The sequence below is a fragment of the Sturnira hondurensis genome, unplaced genomic scaffold (assembly GCF_014824575.4).
Source record: "Sturnira hondurensis isolate 20B ecotype Veracruz unplaced genomic scaffold, ASM1482457v3 Scaffold0019006, whole genome shotgun sequence".
NCBI lineage: Eukaryota > Metazoa > Chordata > Mammalia > Chiroptera > Phyllostomidae > Sturnira > Sturnira hondurensis.
Window position 1 is genome coordinate 13421538 of NW_028091637.1, and position 25692 is coordinate 13447229.

General features: G+C 51.5%; 1 protein-coding gene across 2 annotated transcripts in view; it reads left to right on the forward strand.

Annotated features, from left to right (window-relative positions):
• Positions 1–25692, forward strand: part of ITGA9 (integrin subunit alpha 9) — a 309655-nt gene that overhangs the window by 222872 nt on the left and 61091 nt on the right. For both annotated transcript variants that reach the window (XM_037070767.1, XM_037070768.1), the window contains exon 19: positions 22656–22742. In XM_037070767.1, coding sequence (XP_036926662.1) covers positions 22656–22742 — 87 coding nt within the window. The remainder of the gene's footprint in view (positions 1–22655; positions 22743–25692) is intronic.

Below are 25692 nucleotides of genomic sequence, written 5' to 3' on the forward strand. Positions count from 1 at the left end.
TGGGGTTTTCCTCTCTGGAATTAATTTGTCCCCGAGTGAACTCAAAAGGAAGATCGCACATGAGAGCTTTGTTCTTTAAGTGGGACTGGCACGGTGGAAATAGCACAGTCCTTCCTGTTTTGACATTTACCTGTTGAACATTGGGCCGTTGGAAGAGGCGATGCTGGTGGTTTTATGTTTTGGGCACAGTGGGTCTGAAGCGTTTATAGACAGCAAGGAAACCGGTAGGTTGTTGAATGACTGATCATATCATGGAGCTGCTGGAATCCCGTGACATGCTCTGCTTTCCTACTGTGTAGGGTGCAAGGGGGCGAGGCTGGGTTGTACAGACAGCTGCAATTTCTCTGGGACAAAGGCTCTTATTTTTGTTTTGTTTTGCTCAGAATAAGTCAAAGTCCGGTTCTATCAACGAGAGACTGAATGAAGCACATAGAGCCCCTTGCTTGCGTGATTTAGAACTGGGCCTTGGAGAGAGAGAGCCTTTAGTGTATATCCTAAAGTTCTAAAGGAATTACTTCTCCTCCAAGCCCTGGATTTACAGATGGGAGTGTGGATGCTTAGAATGACATAAATGGCTTGATCATGAGTAGGATCACAGTCCCATTCGTTCAGTAAATAGAAATTAATTCATGTGTTAGGCCTAGGAGATGCATGAGCCAAACCGACATAGGCCCTGCTCTCGACCTTCTTACAGTCCAACAGGCAAATGGGTGTCAGAAGGACTGGTCGCGAGGTGGGTGTGACTGTGGAAGGGGGAGCATGCTTGGGTGTCGTGAAGATTATCTTGAGACACCGGGGGCAGTTTCTAGGACAAGCAAAGATGCTGGGGTGGGAAGGGACACATGACACTGCAGAGAAGGCCAGGGTGGCTGAAATGGAGGGAGGGCGGGAGAGGAGAAGCCTGAATGAGGCGGAAGACGAGGCGAGGCCAGGTGACCCAGGCCTGGTGGGGCGCCCACAGTGAGAAGTCTGCACGCCAACAGGAGGGTGAGGCGGTGTGTGTTCTGTTCGACTTGAGTTTGGCCTTAATGTTGGAGGCCCCAAATATGTTTATAAAACGCTGTAGAAATGTTTACATACTTATTTATAATAAAGCTGTAGTCTAACAATGAAGTCTGAGGAAGGGAGGGTGTACATTTATCATTTTTTTTCTTACTTTAGAGGATGCCCTCTCCAAAAAAAGCTGTCCTTAATGAAAATAGCAACTTTTTAACTGATGCCAGACTTGTCATCATAAAAGAACTATTTACACATGGTCATTAGCCGGTTGACGGATCCAAGCGTTAAATTTTTTGTCTAACATTCTTAGTTCAGTCACCCTCTCATGAAAAGTCTGCAGAGCCGGCGCAGATGAAGTCACTGAGCAACCTTGACTCCTCCTGTGGTCCGGCCTCCGCTGACTTCTCCCAGCACCAACACTGGCCTTCGCGATCCGCTGCCTTCCTCCATCCTGACCCTGCGCTCCTCTCTCTCTGTTCTCGAGGTCTCCTTCTCGTATAGCCGCACCTGACAAGTCTGTGTCTGGGTTTGCTTTTCTCTGCACAATCCAGAGTCTCGTAAATCACGCCAAAGCCATCTTGCCATCCCCCAAATGGGTTCTGCGTCCAAACGCAGAGATAACATCTAGTGTGGCCTCAAACATTTGGGCTAGTTTTTCCCAAATTTCTGTCTTGGGTGCTGTCGTCTCCCCAGGGTGAAGGACATCGATGACCGCTTGTTGCTGCTGAGGTTGTCTGTTGGCCATGAACTTCCTGGTCTAATAGTTACTGTGTCGTTCATGATGCCGGCCGATCTTCAAGCTGCCGGGGAGGGGAAAAACAAAGCCCAAGCTTTAAATCTGGACCTTGTCCTTGAAGGGCAGAAGCAAAGGCTATTAAAGACCTGAAAGGTTTCATTTTGCAGACGGGACAAGCCCCCTGGAAAAGGGAACGGTCTGTTAAAAGTCACAACGCCAAACGGCCTATCAATTTGGGGGGGGGCCTCGCTTAAGAAAACCAAATCTAGGTTCAGAATAATTCCTCCTTTCTTCAGCCTCTCCGAAAGTATAGCCCGGCACAGGGGGGGCACTGAGACCCCCAGCTCGTTTCCCGGCTCAGGGTTACGATGTGTGTTCCGCGAAATGCCCTACCTGCTCTCTGCGTGGGCTTTCAGTCTGTTTCAGCGCACAGTATTAGTTTTGGCTTTGGGAAATGGGTTTCTTTTCCTTGGCTGGAAGTATACAGCAACCATTTTATTTTGCTTGCGCCTCCTGCATTAATTGGGCAATGAGAGGGAAGAGTCTGCATACTGAGTAGCTGGGCTTTGTAAAAGGCACAATTCACCCAGCTTTCTAGGGCCTGGCCTGCTCTGCAAGAAAGGAGTGTTATATAGCAGGGCCAGGTCCGACGTGGAGCCTTCCTTTTCCGAAGTCGCCCATTCATCCTCTTCGTCAAGGGGACTGACGGATGGAGGCAGCAGAAAATGAAAACGTTGACGGACAGGCCAGCTGTTTCCATGGGAGGGGGCTTGCCATCACGGGTAGAGGGGAAGTGTAGGATGGAAACAAGAATAGAGGAAGTTTGGTTTTGCAGAGCAAGAATCCACGCAGGTTAATTTCTTGCACTCTCCCCTCCAGGCCCCCAGCCCCATGCACATACTGGCCGATTCTAGAAGGGCTATTTGTCCCTGAAAATATTGGCTGCTAGCCCTTCCCATGAATTCCTTCTCAAAATCTTTCCTCTTAGCCTCAGTTGGACCACTAGGTGTTTTGATTCACCTTTTCCTCAAAGTGTTGCTTTACAGACAGGCTTTTTCTGAACATTTCCCTCCCTGTGCCAAGACTGAACTGAGAGTGAGTACAGGTGGCTTATTGGAGCCAGGTCCCAGGAAGGCAGGGAGAAAGCCAGCTCAAGGCTGTGTGTTTGAGGTCCCTGCTGGTAGGGCCTGGACCTCTTGAGAAGCAGACACCCAGACATGCTCGCCTGCTGGACAGGAGACTGCTGCATTCCTTCACCAGCTCCCATCCATCCCCAGGCATGGGAGGGGTCCCTCTGAAGGAGGAGGTCATCCTGCTCCGGCAGGGGCGCAGCTGGTGGGGCGTGCCCAGGGAACTGCCTGCCACGCCCAGCAGAATCGGAGCGGGGTGGGGAGGAAGTGACGCAGGGTGCCTGGGGCACATGCTAAACCCATTTCTGACCCAGTCTCAGCGCAGGCTCCCACAGCCCGAGTTCAAGGTGTCAGTGCGGTCTGCTGTTTGCACAGCATCCTGAGTCAGCTCTTCTCCCGGCCACGATCAGTTTGCTGAGATTTCCCATAGCCAGTAAGAGTTTGTTTCCAGAGGGAGGTGGGCGGGGGTTCGAATCCACACCTTGGTTCTCCTTGACCCCTGTTCTCGACCCTGGGTAAAAACTGAGAAAAAATTTAAATGTGAAAATGTCTGAAAAGTTATGGCATTTAAACCATACTGTTCGAAGGCAAAGACCTTGTTTTAAGCCAAATAAATTCGAGATTTTACAAAAGGTAAATGAGGGGTTGATTACTTTAATCATAAGTTTCCTCTTTTTACAAAAGGATTAATACTGAAAAACTTGAAAACATCTTAACACGGGCCAGCACCATTCAAATGAAAAGTTAAATGTGCTTTGACGATGTGTAAACATTTAGTTGAGGAACAAGGACACCAAGCAGCTGTGTTCTGTGGAAGCAGGGTCTCTCTGAGTGGCCATACCTTCCGCAGGTGAGGAAACCAATTTCTCCGAAGGAGCTTATGAAACACCTTTCTTGTTTTTACTGTGTTTATGGTCTTCTTATATTTCTTCCTATTCGTAGTGCCCTCAGGGGCTTTGAAGGTTAGGGGACAGTATATAAAATCGATGGCCATTTTTTTGCCATTCACCTGAGTTGGGGCCTGTTTTCCTATGTTCAGAAGGTCATTTCTCAGCCCCCAGGGCACGCAAGTATGAATTGAATCAGTCTGGTGTCCCAGGTTCTTGCCCTTTCCGAATCTCCCCAGGCCCCGACTTCCCCTCTCTCCAGTAGATGGGCTCTGTCCTGTCGTCTCCCCACTCACAGCCTCGAAAAAGCCACACTACTGTTCTGCGACTATCTTCTTACTGTCTAATTTTTTGTCTGTTTCCACCTGTGCCTATCAGTTCTCCCTCTTCTTAGGGCTTAGCCAAGAGAGAAGAGTTAGCCTGAGCTTCTTAGAAAGTGGAGTGTGGACAGGCTGGAGCTTTGCCTGACAGGTGGCAGGGGGTGGGAGGGAGACCACACCATCGTGGCCACCCCTCCCTGAGTGCTTCCTGGTGGCTGGGTGGGGCTGAGGTCCCTCCCCAGTGCCCACACGTGCTCTTCACAATGAGTCTGTACCCACTGCTGTAACAAACTGTCCCCAAGTCCAGTGGCTTAATACAACCACCACTGAGCATTGCTCCAGACACTAGGAGTAGTTTTGCAGCTGCGGGCCCAGCTCGCCCCCCTTGGCCGACCTCGCACGGGCGTCTGTGGTTAGCTGGCAGGTCAGCTGGGGTCCAGCTGTTGTCTGGGGCAGAGGTGGCGACAGAGCTGTGTGGTCCTCGTCCTCCGGCAGGCTAGCCCTGGCCCACATGGCGTCGGCAGGGTTCCAAAAGAGTGAGTAGAAGCTCCAAGGCCTCTTGAGAGGAGGCCTTGCATCACGTCTGCTGCGTTCTGTCGACCGAGTGACAGGTCCCGCCCGGACTCCAGGTGGAAGAATAAAGCCCGCCTGGTGCTGGGAGGCACTGCCACGGTCACACGGCAGAGAGTGTGCCCACGGGGAGGAGTGGAGAATGTCAGGGGGACAGCGTCATCTTCCCTCTGCGTCCTGAAATGGAGGGGAGGGGGGCAGTGCACCGCTGGGAGGTTTTGGAAAGTCCGGGGTAGAGAGCAGGGATCCAGTGCTCCCAGAGAACTCTCCGGATGGAAGTTCCGTTCCCACACAAAGGAGGCACAGATTCCATCTGACTCTTCCTTGTGATAGAGATGCGGAACCAAGTACAGCATAGTTCTTAGTGTTCCAGATTGATTTTTCACAACTACTCAGCAGAGCTGTGCTGGGAGGGGAGGAATGCAGCCGACGGGGGCTATATTAGGCACAGGCACTCCTGGCATCTCAGGGACCCTCATGGTAGCCCCGCGGAGCTGGCGTGCTCATCTCCATTCTACGGAAGTGAGAACTGAGCTCAGAAGAATTGGGATTCACCCCAGGTCACAGAGCTAGTGAGTGGCAGTGCTGGGATTGGAACGCTGTCTGTCTGATGACAAAGCGTCCCTTTCGCCATTCTGCCTCAGAATTAAGGGCAGGGCCTGATCCCAACATCAGGGAAGAGATAAATAATGTCCTCCCTCCCAAAATACACAGAGAACAATAAACCTCTGGAGGGTGAGCTCACAGGGGTGGTGCTGTGGATCCTGGTGGCAGGGTCCTCGCCCGGACACTGGATAGAATCCTTCTGGCTTCAGGGTGACCTTCAAGAGGGACTCGGAGGCCTGAACATTGAAGATGGTGTCCTTATATCAGGGGTGACTATGTAATCTACCAAACTGGGACACTTTGGGGACTTAAAGTGAGCATTAATACTTAGCCCCACAAAAACAGGCATAAATTGGGACTGTCCCAGCCAAATGGAATGCATGGTCACCCTACTTATGGCCAAAGTATAAGGAAGGCTGGCTGACTCCCCAGGCTCCCTGAAGTGTGCATGAGGGGCAAGACCCCAACGGTGGGGCCAGGAGGGCTGGGTCTTATTCTGCCCGCTCTCCCCAGTGTCTGACTCTGGGCCTAAGCTTCCTCATCGCCATAGCAGCCCTAACAACGCTTCATGTATTAATGATCTGTTATGTAACGAATCACCCCAAAACCTAGTAGCTTAAACAAAACACTTATCCCTCATGGCGGGTGGGGGGTTTCGGGGTGGTTCTAGCTCAGGTTCATTTGTGAGATCGCAGTCAGGATGTTGGCTGGGGCTGCCGTAGACTAAAGGCCTGACCGGGGCCTCAGGACCTGCTCCCAAGATGGCTTCTCCCATGGCCGGCAAGTTGGTGGTGGTCGTTGGCAGGAGGCCTCGGGTCTTCTCCATCCACATGGGCCCCCCCAACAGGTTGCTTGCATGTCCTCACCACATGGCGGCCGGCCCTCCCCAGAGCCGACCAGCCAGGAGAGCGAGGTAGGCAGGGGCTCACCTGTGTGCGGCCTTCTCTCAGAAGTCCCACAGCCTCACTTCCGCCACCCTTCATTCTTTAGAGGGGAGCCGCCAAGTCTGGCCCACCTTCTAGGGGAGGAGAATGAGGCCCCACGTTTTGAAGGGAGGAGCACCAGATCATCGCCGGCCATGTTTGAAAGCCACTGTGCCTACTCAGGGTGGACGTCACAGACTTACAGGTCAGGTGCAGTGGGGAAAGTGCCCGCGACAGAACTCAGCACTCATTAGCATCAGAGAGAGTCTTGGGAGCACCAGCAGCAGCGCTCCCAAATGTCCCGTAGGCCTGAGCACCCCTGCCAGACTTGGAGGAGCGAAGTCACCCTCACAGTCGGGGACCTGAGGCTTCTTCAGGTGCAAGTCATTCACCCCTCTGTGGGGTCCAGGTGGCCAGAGGATTCCACTTTGGTTTGGGCTGGGCTTTCACACATATGCTCCCCAAACCTCCCGATGAGAAACTCCCCACCGCACCCCCGGCCCTGGGTGCTTGGAGCCCTCATGGCTGAGTCTCCCTCCCACTCCAGGGAACTGGGCCCCAGAGTTCCATGGGCTGTTCTCCAGCCCACCCTCTGCCAGGTCCTTTCAAGGACTTTTATGTTACTTGGTTCTCGGAACCTGGGGAGATAGGTATTCAGTATTTGTATCTTTCTTGATTTGTATCACAGTCGATTGCTTTTTGTGGCAAGCCACTGAAAACTCAACCCAGATCGGCGAGGGTGAAAAGAGAATGCGTTGTTTTGCAGACCGCCCACACCTGGGGTTGGCTCCTGCCACAGCTTTTTCTTGGGCCTCACAAAACTGTCTCAGTGTCTTTCTCTCCATCTGTCAGCTTCTCTGTCTTGTTTTGGCTTCATTCTCAGACAGGCTGTCCCTGTGGGGTGACAAAGGGCTGCCAGTCACTCACAGAAGTCCTCATCTCGCAGAAGACCTAGCAAAAGTCTCATTGGTCTAATTGGCTTATGCCTGGGTCACATGCCCACCCTCTGGGAGAAGTGAGAGTCTGGGGTGGAACGGGCCTGCCACCCAGGGGCTAAGGGTGGGGAGATCAGGGAGGGGATTTGTGGAGGTGGGTCATCAGAAAGCTGGATGGATGTCAAAGCCAACAAATGTCTTCTTCGGCATTGTTATCCCCATTCCCCAAGGCAGGAAGTGGGCTCAGAGCAGGCGTGGCCAAGAGTGGAGGAATCCCAGTCTTCCTGCCCTGCTCATGGTGAGGAAGGGAAGGTTCATCCACCAGCACCAGCCCTGACTTCAGAGTTCTCTGTGACCATGTGAAATGCTGCTTAAAACTCTAGGATGTGGCCAGTGGCTGTAGAAGTGACTGGGTTCAAACACCATTGGCTGGAGACAGTGGCATGGGCCGATGACCCGGTGACCGGAGGAGGCAGCGTTTCTAGTTAGGAAAACCACTTCTCAGACACCCCCTGAAGAACTCAGCCCCCCCGCAATGACACACGCAAGGGGGAGCTTTGGTCATCTCCAGGTTCATGGGGCTTTTCCTCCCGCCTATCAGTGCTGCCTAATGGTAAGGCTTAAAGGCGGACTACTTTTCCTGTGTGTCATTTAGCAGCAGTTAAAAATTCATCAGCTGAAGAGATGCAGAATTGGTGTTCATGACAGAGAGGCCTCTCTCCTCCAAAGCCCCTCTTCTGGAAGGTTCCATTCAAAGGGACGGCCTTTGGTCTTCAGATACAGAGGAGGGCAATGGATAGAGCCACAGATGGAGGTGGGAGGAGGGCCTCAAATCAAGAAGACAAGAAACAGGCTCTGTCCCCAAATAAATCGGAAAGCCTGAGTGTGAAGCTGAGATTACAGGCACTGGGGAGGGGCCGGGTGCGTCTGCACTGCCCCGTGAGGTCATTGGAACAGGGCAGGAAATCGGAAACTCATGCCAAGGACGACTCTCTGGGCTCTTCATAAAAAGCCTGTTGAGCCTTCTCCATGAAGGAGCAGCTGCGTGGGACCCACGGGTGGGCACACGGGCTGCCAGCAAAGGGTCTCCTGGCCATTTCCGAAGGCCTGTGACCATGCTGCTTGCAGTCACACTTCTGTTTCTGTTGGTGCCAAGGACAAACCATGGATCCCTCAGGCAAATGAGACGCCATTTGAGTTTCCTCTTTCTGGTTGGGAAGCCCCACACAGAGCAGAGTCTGTTATGTGGCTTTAAATGCTGCACGTGACATGTTACCCTCCCCATAAAAATACCCAGTGGGGACACAGGCCTCTCTCTGCAGTCTGCCCAGGTGTGTCTGAGGCAGGGTATCCCCGACCCAGGTGGTCACCGGGACGCAGTGGGAGGTAGAGGAAGTGTGGGGGCAGTGGGGCCAAACCAACCTTGGTTTGAATCCCACTCCAGCCACTTAATAGCTGCGTGGATCTCTGCAAGTTGCTCAACTTCTCAAAGCCTTGTTTTCCCCATCTGTGAAGTGGGGATCTTGCGACCTGCATCAGGATTAATGGTACTTCCAGGGCCAGACGTGGGAAGGCATTCTTGTACATTCATGCATTCCCTCCTTCCCCTTCGGTTCCTCTTCAGCACGTCCTCACTGCAGCCCGATTATAAAGGTGGTTTCTACTTCCATTTTTTAGAGGAAGGTTGGAGGCAACCTGGGGAATGGTGACATCTGTGTGTCACAGTGACAGTGTGGCCTGTGAAAGGTTCCCACATGTCAGCTCAGAGCCCCATGGACTTCCCAGCATCCCTGGAAGGGCCATCCGGGTGTCCACTGGCTCAGCAGACCAGTCCGCTCCCTCTGTGAGACTGCCCCCCACTGTGTGTCCAGGTCAAGACCATGTGCTAAGCATCAAGGTCAGTGACCCCCCCTCCACGTGTGGTTCCCTGACACCAGCATCCACATCGCCCTCGACCTGATTAGAAAGGCTAATGTGCGCCCTGGCTGGTGTAGCTCAGTGGATTGAGCTTGGGCCTGCGAGCCAGAGTATCGAGGTTCGATTCCCAGTCAGGGCACATGCGTGGGTTGCAGGCCAGTTCCCAGCAGGGGACACATGAGAGGCAACCATACATTGATATTTCTCTCCCTCTCTCCTTCCCTTCCCCTCTGAAGATAAATAAATAAAATCTTTAAAAAAAAAAAAGAAAGGCTAATGTGCCATCAGAAACTCTGGGGGGCAGTCCCAGCACAGTGGGCTTCAGCACCCCCCAGCTGCCTCTGATAGACGGCAGAGTCTGGGAACCACTGTGCTGTAGGCAGGTCATCACAGAGCAGAGGAAGGCAGCCCACTGTGCACAGTTCACCCTGAAGGCCCCTCTTGCAGACTGGAGGCTGGGGGCAGTGCAGGCTCCGGGGTTAGACCGCCAGCCTCACGTCCTAGCTCTCCTGTGCAGCTGCTGTGTGGCCTCGGACAAAGTCCTACACCCTCTGGTCCTCCGCACCCTCACCTGCAGCCCGGGCGACCTGATACCGACCTTGGAGGGTTGTTGAGAAGCATACTTCGGTTCACCCAAACAGAGCGCTTCAAGCGGTGTCTGCTGGACACTTAGCTCTGTCTTCTTAGTTTTCTGTCAGCCCAGCCAGGCTGCAGGTCTTATTGCAGGAGTGGCTTTGAACAGCCTAAGGATTTGCCAGCAACTGTGGGAGGCAGAGCAAAGGAAACACGTGAGAAGTCCCTCTGTAGAGCCTGATAGCGACAGGCAGCAATGTGGTGGCTGCTACCATAGCAACTTGTTACTTCCTTATGGCAAGGCTGTGGGGTGGGGACTCCTCCAGTCTGTGTTTGCAGGGAGGTACTTGGAAATTGATACAACTAAGTCAGTCTGAAAAAAATCACTGTGCAATCACAATCCAAGACATTTCCAGGGTCCCAATTCCTTCCCCTGGGAAGCTCTTCAAATAGTTCAGTGGCTTTAACGTTTGTTCAGAGCTCTGTCTGGAGCCTGGTGTAGACAGCTCTGGCGGCATCCTTCCCAAAGTGGACGAAGAGGAAACGCTGAGGGCCGATAATTAAATGAGGCCATGTTTAGGAGGCACTTCAGTGGATTAAAAATCAATATGTATGTCTGCACAGCCACCCTAGCTGCCTCCTTCATGTTTGGTGGGTGGAATTCTTTGTTTTAAAAGATGCTGGTTGGCTTGGAATGGGCCGTCCCAGCCCTTGCCGGCTTTGTGCATTATCGAGGATGAGAGGCTTCCATCGGCTTGAACCTGAACTTCTCCCACAGGTGCCAGGTTGGCCTCCTCCTACCTGAGGCACAGAGACAGGTGGGAAGCTGGGTGTTTCTGTGATGGTCTCTTTCCACAATCTCAGTCTCAGTTTCCTAGAATGAAAGCCTGACATGAGGAGACATTGTGCAGAAGGGACTCACTACGGCGTGGTCCCGACAGAAACCCCCAGGGGCCTGGGGAGGAGGCAGAGTCCTCGGTCGGGGTAGAAGGTGGGTAACTTGGGCACAATCCAATGGGTAGGTCCCACCTCAGAGTGTCCCAGTCAGGGACAAAGAGCTTAGCTAACCATCCCCCCAAAGGGATGTGAATTCCCACGCCCTCCATCCCTCCACATTCACAGGCAGCAGGGGGGCCAGCAGCCCAAGGCCCCACCTCCAGTAAAAGACACACAGGTGTAGCTGGTAGCTGGGAAGTCAGCATGCATGGCCGTGGGTGGTGAGGAGACCCAGGGGTCATGGTGGAGGCCCCAGCATTGTGTGCCCGTCCTTCCTGCACCCCTCTGTGTGGGAAGTGGCCTGTGGTCTGCCTAGCCATGTGAAGGAAGACTAAAATCAATGTGGGAGTGGGCAGAAAAGGGGGAGGGGATGAAGAAGTACGGACTTCCAGTGACAGTAGTAAGTCGTGAGGAGGTGATGCACATCACCGGGGGCAGTCAGTAACATTGTCAAAAAGAAAATGTGGAGAGCAAGACAAGTGAAAACATTTTCAAAGGCAGAACAAAGAATGAACAAAACTGTCCTGTGAGTGAGAGGCACCTAGCGAATGGCGGGTGGATACCCAGAAAATGCTGACCGATTGATTGCTTCTGCACGTCGGGGCATGGGAAGTAATAAATCGGTCAGTCTGTTCCTCTCCCCCGCACAGCCAAGCCAGCAGCTGACACAGCCATAAATCCCATATATTCCAGCGCACTCCGGACAAGCAGACCGGGGCTCAGGCAGTGAGACGAGTCTGCAGCTCTTTGTAAAGAACCATGAAAAAAAATCATAAATTTTTCACACAAAACTCAAGCAAGATTGAGTTTAAAACCGAACTATAACAACCAAAAGCAATCCCTGCTCTCCATGCGTGTAAGTCATTTTGAACAACCGGCCAAGTCACTGAAAACGTTGAAACCAAGTATGGAGAAAACCAAGTATAAACTGAGAATACCAAACCCATCTCCCTATACTGTGCTTGAAAATGCAAAAAGGACACTACGTTTGGCGTTTAGTTGTATTAGTGGGTCCTTCTGCATCGCATGCTGTAAAACTGTTTTTGCAATAGTTCTCTCTGTGTATCGGGCCTCCAGGTTCTGGGCGTGAGTCTTCCCCTTGCTGCGTGCACAACCTGAACATCCTGAGGACCGGCCTGTGCTCCCTTGTCTGTGCTCCTCACGGTCAGTTTCCTAAAGCTTGAGCTCACTGCTCTGTGCTTCTCTGTGCCTGGTACTTAACAGAAGAGTGTGCTTAGGACTGGGAGATGCCTGTGTCCCCTGCCTGGCACGTGAGACTCGTCCATAGTGTCTGTTGAGTAAGGTAACAGCGAAGCACAAGTCCTGCACTGGCCTTGGGGACCTGTTCTCGGCCTGTTCACCTGCTACATACTGTTCTCAATAAGAGGGCCCTCAGCTAGCCTGGCCATTATGAGTGGTATTTTTTGGTTGTCATTTTTAATAGCTTTTGATCAGTGAGTTCAAATGATGAACTAAATTTTCCCACCAAAGTCAGTACTGGGGTGACTCTGGTACATCATGTACTCTGTCCAGTCTTAGATTCCATAATTTAAAGAACTTGATTTTTAAAACTAATTAAAAGGAAGGGTGACCCTGGCTGGGTAGGTCAGTTTGGTTGGAGTGTCATCCCAGTATGCCAAGGTGTGGGTTCGGTCCCCAGGCAGGGCACATACAAGAAGCAACCAGTGAATGCATAAATAAGTGGGACACCAAATCTCTCCTCTCTCTCCCCCTCCCTCTCTCTTCCTGTCTCCTTCCCTCTCTCTTCCTGTCTCCCTCCCTCTCTTCCTGTCTCCCTCTTCCTCTCTCCCTTTCCCTAGCCCCCTCCCTCTTTCCTGCCTGTCTCCCTCTCCCCCCTCTTTAAAATCAATGAATAAATTCTTAAAAAAAGGATAGGTGAGGTAGTAGTAGTAATAATGAGTTATGAACTAGGACCCACAGGACTGAGGTTGGTGGGAAGCTAAGCTCTTGTAAAGGGAGATGGGTTTCAGCCTTTTGAGCTCTCTCGCCCAAGCTCTCGTCACGGGCAGAAGTCATTCCTCCAACAGCTTGGTCCTTCCCCCTCTTCCCAGGCTGGGAACACCCCCCTGGAGACAGCAGGGACTCTACTATAAAGGCATGTGGCCCAATGAAGGACATCGAGGCTGCTCAATAAATTATTATTAACCGAGAGAATGAACAAAGGAATGTAAGACATAACAGAAAACATACGTGTCTTGTACATAAGAGGTCTTCTATGGGAGCTGTTTCCCATTTGAGGCAAAATAAGAAACACCTGCTGAATGAATGGATGCGCTTCCTCCGGTGCTGGGGCTGGCCTTGCTCTCCAGAGTTCAGCTCTCTGTGTCACTGCCCCAAGGGTGGGACGGTGGCCAGGCACAGCGCGCAGGCTCTAGTCTGAGGACTCAAAGGCAGGCCCGGCTGCAATGGCAGGTATTCTGCCCTCATCCAAGTTAGAGCCCCGGGAAGGCCCTTCCTGTACACTCTGGGTCTCAGTCTCTCACTCTCCAACGTGACAGTGAGTGGCGGTCAAAGGCTGGATGCCGAATACGCGCCTCAGGTGATTCAAAAATCCGGATTTCCTGACCCAGCTTCTGCTCTCCTGAGCGCCCTCCTCTGGAGGCTGGGCCATGCGACCTGCTTCTTCAGTGATGATTTCAGTGCAGCCTAGTGTTCCAGGGTTCCTAACTCGGGAACCACCCAGGGAGCTTTCAGCAAACGCTGGCCCATGCTGTGTGCTTTGATTCAGTGGGTCCACAGTGGGGCTTCCATCTGGGTCTCTTTAACGGAACTGCCCACACAGCGTCATCATAGCCTTTCTGCTACCAGTATACAAACTGGAGAGGTGCCCCCTCTGGTGGTCCAGAGCCTTCGGCCAGGGTGCAGGGCTTGGTGAGAGCTGCCTGGGCTGGATGGCAGCCCCTCTCTGTCCACCCCCAGCCAGGTCTCCTGTGCAGTGAACAACCTGCAAAGCTGAGCATGGCAGCCCTGGATCCCAGGTGGTTTTCGTGCTCACCCCCAGCTAGGAATTCGTGAAGGGGCTTTGTCATTAATAATCTTTGAAGGCTTTTGAGCAAAAATGAGCAAAGTCCAGCAGATCTTCAAGTAACATCATTTCACTCAACATTTCCTTATAACGCTGAAGTGGTGTAGGAACTGAACTCTTGTTTATATCCATCAGCCTACAGCATAGTCAGTTTCGTTGTACATTTTGCTGTAAGTCAATGATGTTAAGTGAAGACTTACTGTTGTGTGTTAGGATTTACCAGGGCAGCTTGTACAGTGGACTGCGGGGCAGCTGGGAGCAGAGCTTTCACCGAGAGGCTGAAAGCCTCCGGTCTGGGTGGGGAGAAACTGGAGCCGGTTTGTTGTGGCAGCAAGGAGAGAGAAAGGAGGGAGGGATTATCCCCAAAGAGGACCCCAGTTCTTTAAGGAGAATCCCAAGATGTGTCCAGAAGTAGCAAAGTGGATGTGCCACCTGAGTGAAGAGATCAGAAGCAGCCACCCGCTGAGACAGGGCACTGTGAGCCCACAATGTGCTCAATTCCAGAGTGCTGGACCCGGCAGAGGTGTCTTCGTCAGTGCCCAGGGGAGGGTCATCAGGAGCTGCCTCCAGCCTCTGTTCTCAGCCCACAGCTTCACCAGCCCAATTGCTTGTGCAGAGGGGAGAGGACGGGAAAGGGTACTGTCAATGCCCTTGTATTCTCTCCACCCTCCCTGGAGACCCCCTGTCACAGTTTCTCTGCAGGCTGAGGCCTGCCGATGTCTCTCTTGGCAACAGGGCTATGCTGCACCCAAGCACCCGAGGGGCCGGAAGCACAGGATAGGCAATGATCCCTGAACAACTCTTGGCCAAAAAGTGGCAGGTACTGAAGGATAGATACCCACCTTTCTCCCCATTTGGGAGTGTGCTTCCCCACTTCCTCATGGAGGGCCCTGAGGTCAAACTACTTGCGCCCAAACTACTTGCGCCCCTATCTTGCGCCCCTACTTGCGCCCCTACTTCCAAACTACTTGCGCCCCTATCTTTGTCCCTGAGTCTGCCCAGATAAAGATCTTGGGAGTGGACAGGACTCCGTCTCCAGACAAGTCTGTCCTCACACAGGCACTAGCTCTCACATAGCCTCAGTGGTGTACTTACTGCCCTGGAGGGCAGAGAGCATGAGGAAGGGGGTCTCCATGGTTGGCATCCAGTTTCCGGTGTGGGTGGGCTCAGTGATGCAAAACAGTGCTTCTCAAATGGTCGTTTCCCAGGTCTGGGGTGGGACCTGAGACTCTGCATCGATACAAGCTACCAAGTGACGCTGATGCTGCTGGTCCAAGGGACCGTGCTTTGAGTGACAAGACCCAAAGCAGCAAGACTCTTCACAAGTGACTGCTGGGTGGGCAGACACATACGTGGGTTTGTAGGTGGGTTGGAACTCCTCACTGTGAGCACATTTCTAGTGTGGAGATTCCTGGCCAAGACATTTTGGGGGATTGATTTTTGGAGAGAGAGAGAGAAACATTGCCTTATGTTGTTCTACCCATTCACGCATTGATTGGTGATGCTTGTGTGTACCCTGACCAGGGATCGAACCCACAACCTTGGTGTGTCGGATGATGCTCCAACCAACTGAGCTAACCAGCCAGGGCTCTCCTGGCCAAGACTTTCAGAAGCGCCCCACCCACACTTGACTCCTACAGACCTTTTCATCCGAACACACTCACAAATTGTTTCTATGCCACGATGTTAAATTCTTTCCAGTCATCTCGGGAGAGGTCCCCACCTTGTTTTCTTCAGTCAAGCCTGGAGGGCAGAGGAGAAGAGTGATAGAGAACCAAAACGGCTTGATTCCTGAGATGGAATTCAACTTTGAATTCTTAGTTTGGCGATCAAGAATTTGCAGGCTCTGGGAAATATCAATACATATTTTTTCATCTTAGAATAGAAACCATTTTTAAACATCTAAAAATAAGCCAGTTGCCTCTATTTAACAGGAGGAAAAAATTCCTGGATCAAGTCAAATACTCAAGCCTTAGAAGGCATGGCCTACTGGTCTTTTCCCTTTCGGCCCTTCAGTTAGGGCTGGCTGATTGATCTCTGTGTCTTTGTTTAGGTTCTAAAGTTCGTATGCCTGTGGTCCCAAAAGGGACTAACACCAGCATTTGGGAAAGTGTTTTTATTTTATATCTTCACTTTGGCAAAGTATCAAGATCAGCTCTAAACAGGGTTGATGAAATGCACCAAAGAGGGGCATGTTACAGGAATAATACAATTTATTCAAGTCGTTTCTAATTTGTAGTGGTTTTTAAGAGGTAAGATGATTTTTATTTATTTTAAAGTTTTCAAAGCACTTTTTTCCTCCAGGTCAAGAGGGCAGTTTGGGGGACTCCCCTGTCACCACGGTGGTCAGACCCTTGCTGCCCGGGGTCCGGCTGATCTCCCAGGCCTGTGGTGGGTGTGGGTTGTGCGGGGTGCGTTCTCCCCATTCTCATGCTTGGCTCTGCGGGGGGTTCTGCTTTAACACCTCCGTGGTTGCTCTCTCTCCAACACTTGCTTCACTTTTCAGACTTGGAAAGAACAAACCCAACACCATCTGGGCCTTGGCTTCCAAATGGGGGTTTTGATGAAATTTAAGAGAAGAACCTGCTTTGTGCAGCAGCACTTTCTTTGTGCTGCTCCTCCCAATCCCCCGCATGGCTAGTCACCTCTGGTCCCCCTGGACTGTCTAGTCGGCAGCTCCTAACCAGTGGAAGGTCTGTAACCGCTGGCCAGTCTCTGTTTTCACGGATTCTTTGGGGGAAGAGGGAGAAAGGGAACCTCGTTGTTCCTCCTTTGCTGGCCCCAACCCCAAACCCCCTCTGACCCATTCTTCTATTGCCAGTCAGGAAGCCCTGGGCAAGGGATATCATTCCTTGTGTTCTACTTTCCTCCTTGGAAAATGGGTATAAAAAAGGACACCACCACCGAGGGGCTGCCTGGCACGGCATCAGCATTACTGAGTAGGGGCCATCTGTACGTCCCACTTTTGTAACCATCAGTACTTCTGGGACAGCAGCAGTCCACGGGACAGGCGTTAGGACTTCTTCATTCTGTAGGCGAGAAGATGGAGCTGGTAGAAAGTGTGGTTAATGCGCCCGATGACACACAGCTGTTACGTGTCTGAGCCAGCAATCTAAAGTCGGGATGCTGATGCCAAAGCGTGTGCACTTTCTATGCTGTGAGCTCATGTGCTTTTCTTTATGGATAGGAATGTCATGGGCCTTGTCCCAAAGGGTTCCCCTCTGGGAACAGGTCTTTTTTTTTTTCTGTTGAGGCCCAGGCTGACTCATCGTCGAGTCGGGCCAATAAAGTATTTCCTAGGAATAAACTGTTTCTGTTCACTTATTGGGCCAGGTTATTGGGAAGCCCTGCTCACCTCTTGACTTCTCAGTTGATCAGGGACTTTGGCTAAAATGCTTCCAAAATTCACCTGGATTCTGTATTAGCTGACTTCACAGGGAGGCATCTCTTCCCGGCTCACGGGGTCACCTGGCAGTGGACACGGAGACATCAGGGTTGTCTTCAGTTTGTCAATCCCGTGTGGAAAATGGGAAGTCAGATTTCAGACTCGCCCTGGCGCTGAGCATAAGCCCATGACCAGACTTCGCTGCTCCCCAAAGAGCAGCCCTGTGTTGGTGGTCAGAGAAAGCCCCACTCCTCCACGCAACCAAGCGCTGTGTGATCAGGAGGGAGGAGCCCGCAGGCCACAGAGGCTCGCTAACCTCGTTATCTGATTCTTCCTGCCAACCACCGCACACTGCACACGGGGCTGGAGCTTGGCTCCACCGGCCACGCTCGTGGGGCCAGGAGAGCCAAGGTATGTCTGGAAAAGAGAGGGACTTTGCCAAGCCAAGCATCTCCCATGCCAGGCAGACCAGCAAATGAGCTGCTCCTCACGGTCCTTTCATCTGAATCCCTGATGAGCCAAGGCCGTTCATGTAATAATTGCAAACTCAGGGTCAGCTAAGTGCCCGGCTCCATGCCAGGCATGAGGATAGAGGTGAATATGCACACACCAAGCTTTTCATTACTGTGTTCTCAAAAATGTTAATTGAGGCTTTCCTGATCCCGAGAATAATGTGTGTTAGTTAAAAACCAAAAAAAAAAAAAAACCACTGGATTTTTTAATTGAATCATATAATCTCCCAAGGAAAACCCTGATAGCCTTTTATAGTGCTGGATGTACTCGCTAGCCGAGCCAAAGTGGGACTGGGAAAGTGCTCAGTTATGTGCATCTTCTCAAAAATAGGGTCCAAAATTCCGTAGTAAAAGTTTTGTTTAAGTTTTGATTGGAACTTTACTTGAAAAACGAAACTAAAAATTACGAAGATAAGTTTATATTATCCTCCGCTTAACAGCTTTCGTAACGTTGTGATTACGATTGTCTAGGAAATCTTAGACCCAAGGCAAGAGCATGCTTGCTTTATTAGCGTCTCGAAAACAACAGCACTTCAGTTTCTGAAACAAAAGAAGAATTGAGCAGCTTTAGGAGGTGAAAATCCCCATATGTCATGAAGTAACCTTTTTTTTTCCCTTCATATTTTTTTAAGCACCATCACCAAAAGGTCTCCTTTATGATGGTATGTTTTCCCCCAGGGCTCTCTTGAATCATTTTTACTTAAATCCTTATCTTCTGAAGCAGCTTAATGTGCTCCCATCCAGGGAAATTTTGATTTCTCCAACAGTTACCTGACCTAACGTCACCCGATCCAGATTTATCAGTGGCTTTCAGCAGTGGGAGCAGTTTCCCAAGATGCCTTTCGGTGATTTCAGGAAAGCCTGGACCTTCTGCAGCCAGGCTTTAGGTTTGCTCTGTGGTCGAGTCTCACTCACTGTACGAGAATTGGGCATCAGATGTCCGCCCTGTCTGGCAGCCGGAGACAGAGGGGAAGCAGCGCGTTCACTGGCCCTCGTTCCCAGGGCTGAGAGCACATAATCCTAAACTTTGCAACAATGCTCAAGTTCTCCAGGCTAAGGTCGGTGTAAGCAATGACTGGCACATGGAAGGAACCAGAGCCAAGGAGAAACCTGGTCCCTAGCATCGTCCCCATATACCACCTGGTGGGCGGGGCATCCGTTGCCTGGCAGAAGTAATAAGCAACTTACAAAGAGGGCTCTCTACAGATATCGGCTGAAGCAAGGGGGTGGCTGAGTTTAGCCACACCTCCCAGAATTCATTTTTGAAAGCTTCTCTTGGTCTTTCTGAGCCTACGGTGGTGGGGGGCGGGGGGCCTGACCACCAGGGGGGTACGAGGCTCCATCCTGACCCTGGAGTCTAAGGTTATACCTGGTCATGGTCTGAAAGCAGAACAAAGGGAGTGCAGAAGCGTCTTTGAGGGCAAGTGCCCCCCACCAGGGGAAGCTATGCAGGCTTTATAAACGGCAATTAAGAAAGTTTCCTCTTGGCTAGGATGGATTCAAACAAGAGATCTTAGCGTGTGAGTGTCCCCTTCCATTCTCTCCCCACCCCGGGGGGCAAATGCCCAGAACTTTCCAGTGGCACTCCTTCTGGGGGCCTTGTCTGTAGCAAGTACTCTCTGAGGTCAGAGTCATCAGAAGCAGAACCTGAGAGAGGGACGAACCTGAGAGAGGGACGCCTGTGCGAGTGGCTTCCTGCCGTGATGCTCTTGGGAGAAGAGGAATGGAGGGAGCAGGCAAGGGCAGAGGAAGGCGCCCCCTGGGGCTGAGCGTTCAGCCAGAGTCTGCTCAGCGGCTTCCCCTGGGGGCTCCGGATCATGGGTTCCACAACTGAGCTGGTCTCACCTTGAGGCAGAGGGGCAGCCTTCTGTCCCTCCGCCACCCCCCAGCCCCGTCAGGTCATAGGCTGCGAAATACTTGTTGGGGAGGGCGTTGTAATCTCTCAGAGAAAACTGTGGTGGGAGAGCAGGGCTTGGAACTTTAAAATCTTTTGGCCAGGGCAGCTTAAACAGCCGCAGGTGGGCTCTGCACAAATGCCGACAGGGGGCAGAACGGTGACCCATGATGGCCAGTCTGTAGTATCGTCCAGGGTCACGTGAGTCAGGGACCAGCTGCTGAGCGCACGCATTCTGAGAGATGTATTTGCTTTACATTCTTTTTGAATATTGCAAAAGATCCATCCAGAATTTCGTTATTTCTATTAGACTGAGTGGAAGAGAGACTTGGAATAACACTGTAAATGCTGGTTTCTATGTTATTTTCTCATATTTTGGAATTAACAAAAAATAAGATCATTCAGCAGCTCCTGAATAATCCAAAGCAGCCTTAGCCAAAGCTAAGTAAACTGAGGTCCCGTCAAGTTCCAGAGTAAACTTTTGAAAGCCACGGCCGTTCCCTCGCTCACAGGCAGACACTGAAGAAGCCTCCGAGGCCGCGAATCTCCAAGAACAGATAGGCCTTTGACTTACATCGGAAACCCCTCTGCTGGCTGGAAAGGGATTTCCAGTGCGTTAGCGAGCTTTACCAAAGGAGTTCAGAACTGGGTTGACTAATCCTGTTTGTGTGTGTGCGCGCACGTATGCACACGTATATGCTGGGATGCTCTTGAGAGCAGTTACACCCGCATGCCAGGTGTGAAGCAGGACTGTCCCAGGGAAACTGAGAGCCAGGGTCACCCTAGGCTTGGGCGTGCTACCCCTGAGGCCTACAGGCCACTTCGCTAGGAGTTGGAGTAGCTTCTGCTTGGGCCAATTGTGGATATTGTTTCTGGGGTGAGGAAGGAGGAAGAGGACGGTGACAAAGGCCACCGGAGAGAATCATTAGGGCCATTCTTTGGGACATGCAGGTCTTGAGACAACATTTGGGAAGTTGTTCTCTTGGTTTTCCGTGTTGAACCGGCCAGCACGAGCCCCTGGGTTCCAAGAGCAGCCCTCATGCTGCTGTGTTAAATGTCCACTTCTCTGCTGGGAGACCTTCCCCTCCTACTCCCTGAGCCCTTCACGTGCAGGGGCCAGGATCGCTCAGACCCGTGTCCTCCACGCTGATCGTGGTAGGTGATGACTCCGCTCCCCGGAGGGTGCACAGGGTCTGTGAATCCTGCACCACATCCATGTTCTGTACGTGAACTTACCACCCCCGAGTGTTTGAGGGCCAAGGTAGACGAAGAAAACCTGGGAGGCAGGACTGGGGAAGAGTGTTCCCAACCATGGGAACAGCTTACACGGAGGTGTGGAAATGACACCGTGGAAGGGTGTTTGTACAATAGTCATGCATGTGCTTCATGGGGCAGGGGGACGACATCAGAAAACATGGGCCACAGTGGACAACAGCTTCGGGATTTTATGCTTTATTCGGTTTGCATGTTTTAAGAAGGTTCCTCAAGCAGCCTTAGGTGGACCAAAGAAAGGAAGGCTCGGAGCAGGGGCTCCCCAACATTGTACAGTGAAACCACTTTCTCCCTTCCCATCCATCCCTTCCCATCCACCCCTTCCTACTCATCCCTTCCCACTCATTGAAAGTGCTTTTCCCAGGCCCCACAATCTCTGAATCTACCCAGTTGTCTACTCAGAGACGACTGGGGGATAGCCCAGGAATCTTTGTGTTTCAAGATGCTCCCAAACTGATTCTAGTGCCAGGAGTCCCGAGTCCATGTGAGGCATGCTGGCCAAGGTCACGAAGAGCCATTAGAAATTTTATAATCAACAGGATGGTTTTCTCTGAGCTTGGATGCTAAAAAGATAAACTAGAGTTTCCTTTTCTATTTCTATATCTCCTGGATTTTTTTGTTTCATTGAATTTTGGAGGGATTTTTGTCATTTTTGCTATTTTTAAGTAAAGTTTTATTGATATTTAATGAACAGACCAAAGCACACACATCATGAAGTATCCCACACGTTGAATTTTCATGATGATCACACTCAAAAATATTTCCAGCACTCAGGGAACCCCTTCCACTTACTGCCTCCCTGGTCGCCCTTGTGCCTTCTAGTGCCACGAGTTGGTTAGCTTTTATCATGTGTACTTTTTGTGTGTTTGGTGATATTCATAATATACTGGGGTAGGTTTATCATAGTAAATGCTCGCATTTTTTTTCCTGACGGGACACAACAGAGTTTCCATTTCACTCGTCTGCAGGACTAGAACAGTTGGTCTGAGCTGAGAAGTGGGTCTTGGGAATTGGAGTGGAAAGCTGGGCAGCATTTCAGAGGTGGATCCACACGAACTGTTCCTTTGGGTCGCCGTTGTGTGGAACAGGGAAGGAGACAGGATGTAGAGTCAGCCAAGGATGACCTTGGGGAAGTCACACTGCCTCACCGAACCTCGGTGTTTGGCTTCCAGAGGCACTCAGCCAGTGCGAGCTCTGTCCTGTGTCTCTCCTTCTCCGAGATCGGCAGACCTGCTGGCTCCCTGTGGAAGTCTCGATTTGCTTCAGTGCTGTGGAGAAGCCGCGAGGGTTATGAAGAGCCTCCTGGCTTTCCCTTGACCTTGGCTATACACCTCGTGTCCCATGGAAAGACAGCAGCTCCCTGTGCCCCTGTCCTGGTTCTCTTGTGCCACCGAATGTAGAATCTGGACTAGGCCGGCTACACTGGGAAACCTCTCTGTGCCCTTGACTGACCCCCAGCCTTGGGAGGCTTGCAGGGGAATTCAGTCCCCCTCGCTTCTTCAGGCTGTGGAAAGAATCCTTGTATTTTCATTGGTGAGATTTTCTTAGAGTTTGACTTTGCTACACCAGCAAGGTCTTGAAAGGCAGGATTAGGGTGTGGGCTCAGGAGATAGAGGCCAAAAGACGACTTGGTTGCTCACCCGTGGCTGGGTCTAGGTTACCGGGAAAGCACAGGGTTCAGAGCCCAGGTGTTAGTTAACAGTCAGGAGTAGTTTTGTCCTCTGCACCTGTCTCCCAGGGAACCCATGGGAAGGGTGGGCAGCCAGAGGGGTCTTGGACTTGCCCTGGTCAGAGATTCCTCACCACACCACGGCCCACAGTGGCTGCTCTCTGAGCACTGCCCTAAAGATAGGCCCTGTCTGCTGATGTCCTGGTCCACCCCCAGGGGCCACTTCCACACATCTGTCTTCCTGCGGCCAGCCCATCTGTAGGCGCTTTTTTCTTTCCCTTTCAGGAGGAAATGGGCATTTCCTGTGAACTGCTGGAATCGGACTTCCTCAAGTGCAGTGTGGGATTTCCTTTCATGAGGTCCAAGTCAAAGGTAAGGGGCACGGATGGGGCACTTCCTTGGGAGCGGCCCCCCCAGACCTTCCTGCCAGCCTCTGGCTCTGCCAGCTGCCTCCCCTGAGGTTTCCTTCCGCAGGACCTGGGGTGGCCACGGCCGGGTCCGGCCACGCTCCTCCTGCCCGCAGCGGTCTGCTCTGAGTCTACTCCAGAGGGGCCGTGGTCACGCAGGCCTTGTCTTTGAGCCACATGATGTGTCCCAAATGTGAGAGATGCAACACCACCTTAGCACTTGGGCAAGCAGCATCTGGTTCCCCTTCTAGAAATGTTTTTTCCTGGGACACTGCGTGCCACTTTGAGTCCCCAAGACTACACAGGGGAAGATGTGGGTGGTCTGAGCTAGGGACCTGCAGTCCTGACTCCCCTGGGCACTCAGGATTTTCTTGAGAGACTTCTTAAAATTCTTAAAATGTAAGTAATTGTATTGTACTTCATTTTTTTTAAGTAAAAGAAATCAGTCACTTTGATATTTATAAGAAGCCAAATTTTCTAAGCTCCAACAATAATGTGGCCCAGCATATTCAGACATTCATGGAGCATTCTAGCATAGGTCATCGTTGCGAGGCGATGCAAAGATACGTAAAAATACGATTTTGGGGGGCAAAACTAGAATCTGAAAGACCAAGTCTGCCTTACAAAATGTCCTGACCCGTGCGGCTCAGTTGGTGGGGCGTCATCCCGCAAAGCGAGAGGTTACCAGTTCGATTCCTGGTCAGAACACGTGTCTGGTGTGCAGGTTCTGTCCCCAGCTGGGACCCATACAGGGGGCAACTGATGGATCTTTCTTTCCTCCCATCAGTGTTTCTCTCTCTCCCTCCCTCCCCCTCTCTCTAAAAATAAATAAGTAAATAAAATCTTTTTAAAAAAGAAAAAGAAATGGAAGCTGTTTTCCCTGCTATGGTGTGAAGGGAGTTCATATTCCTTTGTTCGCCTTCTCTGTCCCCCGAGAATAAATGAAAGCTCCGCCCCCTCTCCCGCCTGTCAGAGAATCGGGTCACTTTCATCTCAGAGGCTTTTTGGTCCCAGCGCGTGGTAGCTGTTTTATGTATAAACCAGTTTTGAGAATGTTCTCTCGAGAAAGATGATTGGCTCATTTCTTAAAAACCACTCAAACCCATCAGCCTCATTGAATGTACCTGCTCCGAGCGACTGTGGCCCCCATGTTCGTGATTCCTGAGCCTTTTCCTGGTTCTCTTTCTCATCTGCCCGCGTTCTCAGGAGAAGGGAAACCTCGGGGCGGCTGCCCTTAGAAAAGGATCCCAAGTCCCGTTAGACTCCAGGTAGGGTGAGGAGCGAGGAGGAAGAGCCTGGCCTCGGACATCATTGCCTGTTGTACCATAGGTGGCACAGCACACACAAATTTTGTTGAAATCCGTTGAGCAACAAAAAAACAGACTTAACTGAAAATGTTTTACAGTTGCCGATGCATTATAAAACTCAGTCTACATCCCAGATCCAACCTAAGGTCGGTCCTACTAGTTTTAGTCTGAAGTTTATTTTAAAGGCAAATTTATACCACTGTCACAGACAGACCCAGGCTCCCTTGGCATACAGAGAAGGTAGCTGTAAAAACGAATCAGTGAAAACAAAGCAGTGTTGGAATCTGGGGTATCACATTTCGTCAGAATTCATTAACTTTCAAAGTAGTCATAGAGCCAACAGAAGTATGAATGTTGGAATATTGAATTTTTTCTCCCAACTGGTAATGCCGAGACCTTCCTCCCACATACAGGGGTTAAGGCTTGTAGCAAGAGTAACCCTGGAGATGGGGGAGGTCTAGGGGCACATTCCCTGGAGAAAGCCCAGAAAGTGACTCCGTTAGGGACAGGGGCTCCCTCTAGTCACAGTCTGGCTGGCCCTCCCCTGTCCCTCGGACCCTGTGCGTCACTGGGCTCCAGACCTCTTGCTGAGCCACCTGTCCACACTGCTGGCTCACTCGGGTTAGCCGTGTGCGTGTCTGACCTCATCTCCCAGGCTTCCACCTCCGATTTTGGCTTCATGCCCGAATCTTCTTCTCACCTCATCTTGATCTCTAGTGTGTGTAATGCAGGTCTCCTGCCAGTTTTGACTCTTTGCTGGGACAGGACCCATGACTCTCCTTCCTTTGTCTCTTCCAGCTTTACTTCCTGTCCTGTTTCCGTGCCCCACCCTCCCAGCCCCACGGCAACAGAAATTCTGTGTAGAAGGGGAGTTTCGGTGGCCCCTGTAGGCATGGGCCAGTGTGACGGTCTGGTGTTCGTACCTGCAGGCAGCAGGTAGATTCGGTTCAGTAGATTCCAGTCTTGCGAAGTTAGACCATAACCTAGAACTAGTCATAAAGGGACCCCAATGTTTAGGTATTAAATAAGTCATAGGCTCTCAGAGCTTGACGGAATTTAAAAATTGTTTTGTCCACCCTCTTCTGTTTGTTTGTTTGTTTGTTTATTCATCTTCACCCAAGGACATGCTTAGGGAAAGGGGGAGAGAGAGACATCAGTGTAAGAGAGAAACATCTACAGTTGTCTCCCATACATGCCCCAACCAGGGACTGAACCTACAACCTAGGCATGTGCCCTGACTGGGAATCGATCCTGTGACCTTTTGCTTTACAGGATGATGCCCCACCAACAGGGCCACCCAGCCAAGGCCTCTTCCTTTTATTGCAATGCAGACAGATTCAGTGTCTTGACAAAGATCACAGTAGTCCGTGTGTGGTCGAGTCTGGTTCTGAAACCCCAGCCAAGGGTTCCTCCCCACTCCCACACACACCCAATATCGGGGTGGGGGGGTGAAACACATTTGCCGAGGGTAGCGTTTCCCAGACCACAAGAGGCTCACCACCACGGGTACCTGAGATGATTGTGGGTGACGTGTGGCCTCAGCACTGAACAACCGTGGCTCTTACCGTGGGAGAGGCATTCCTTTTTCAACACTCTTTCAGTGCTGAG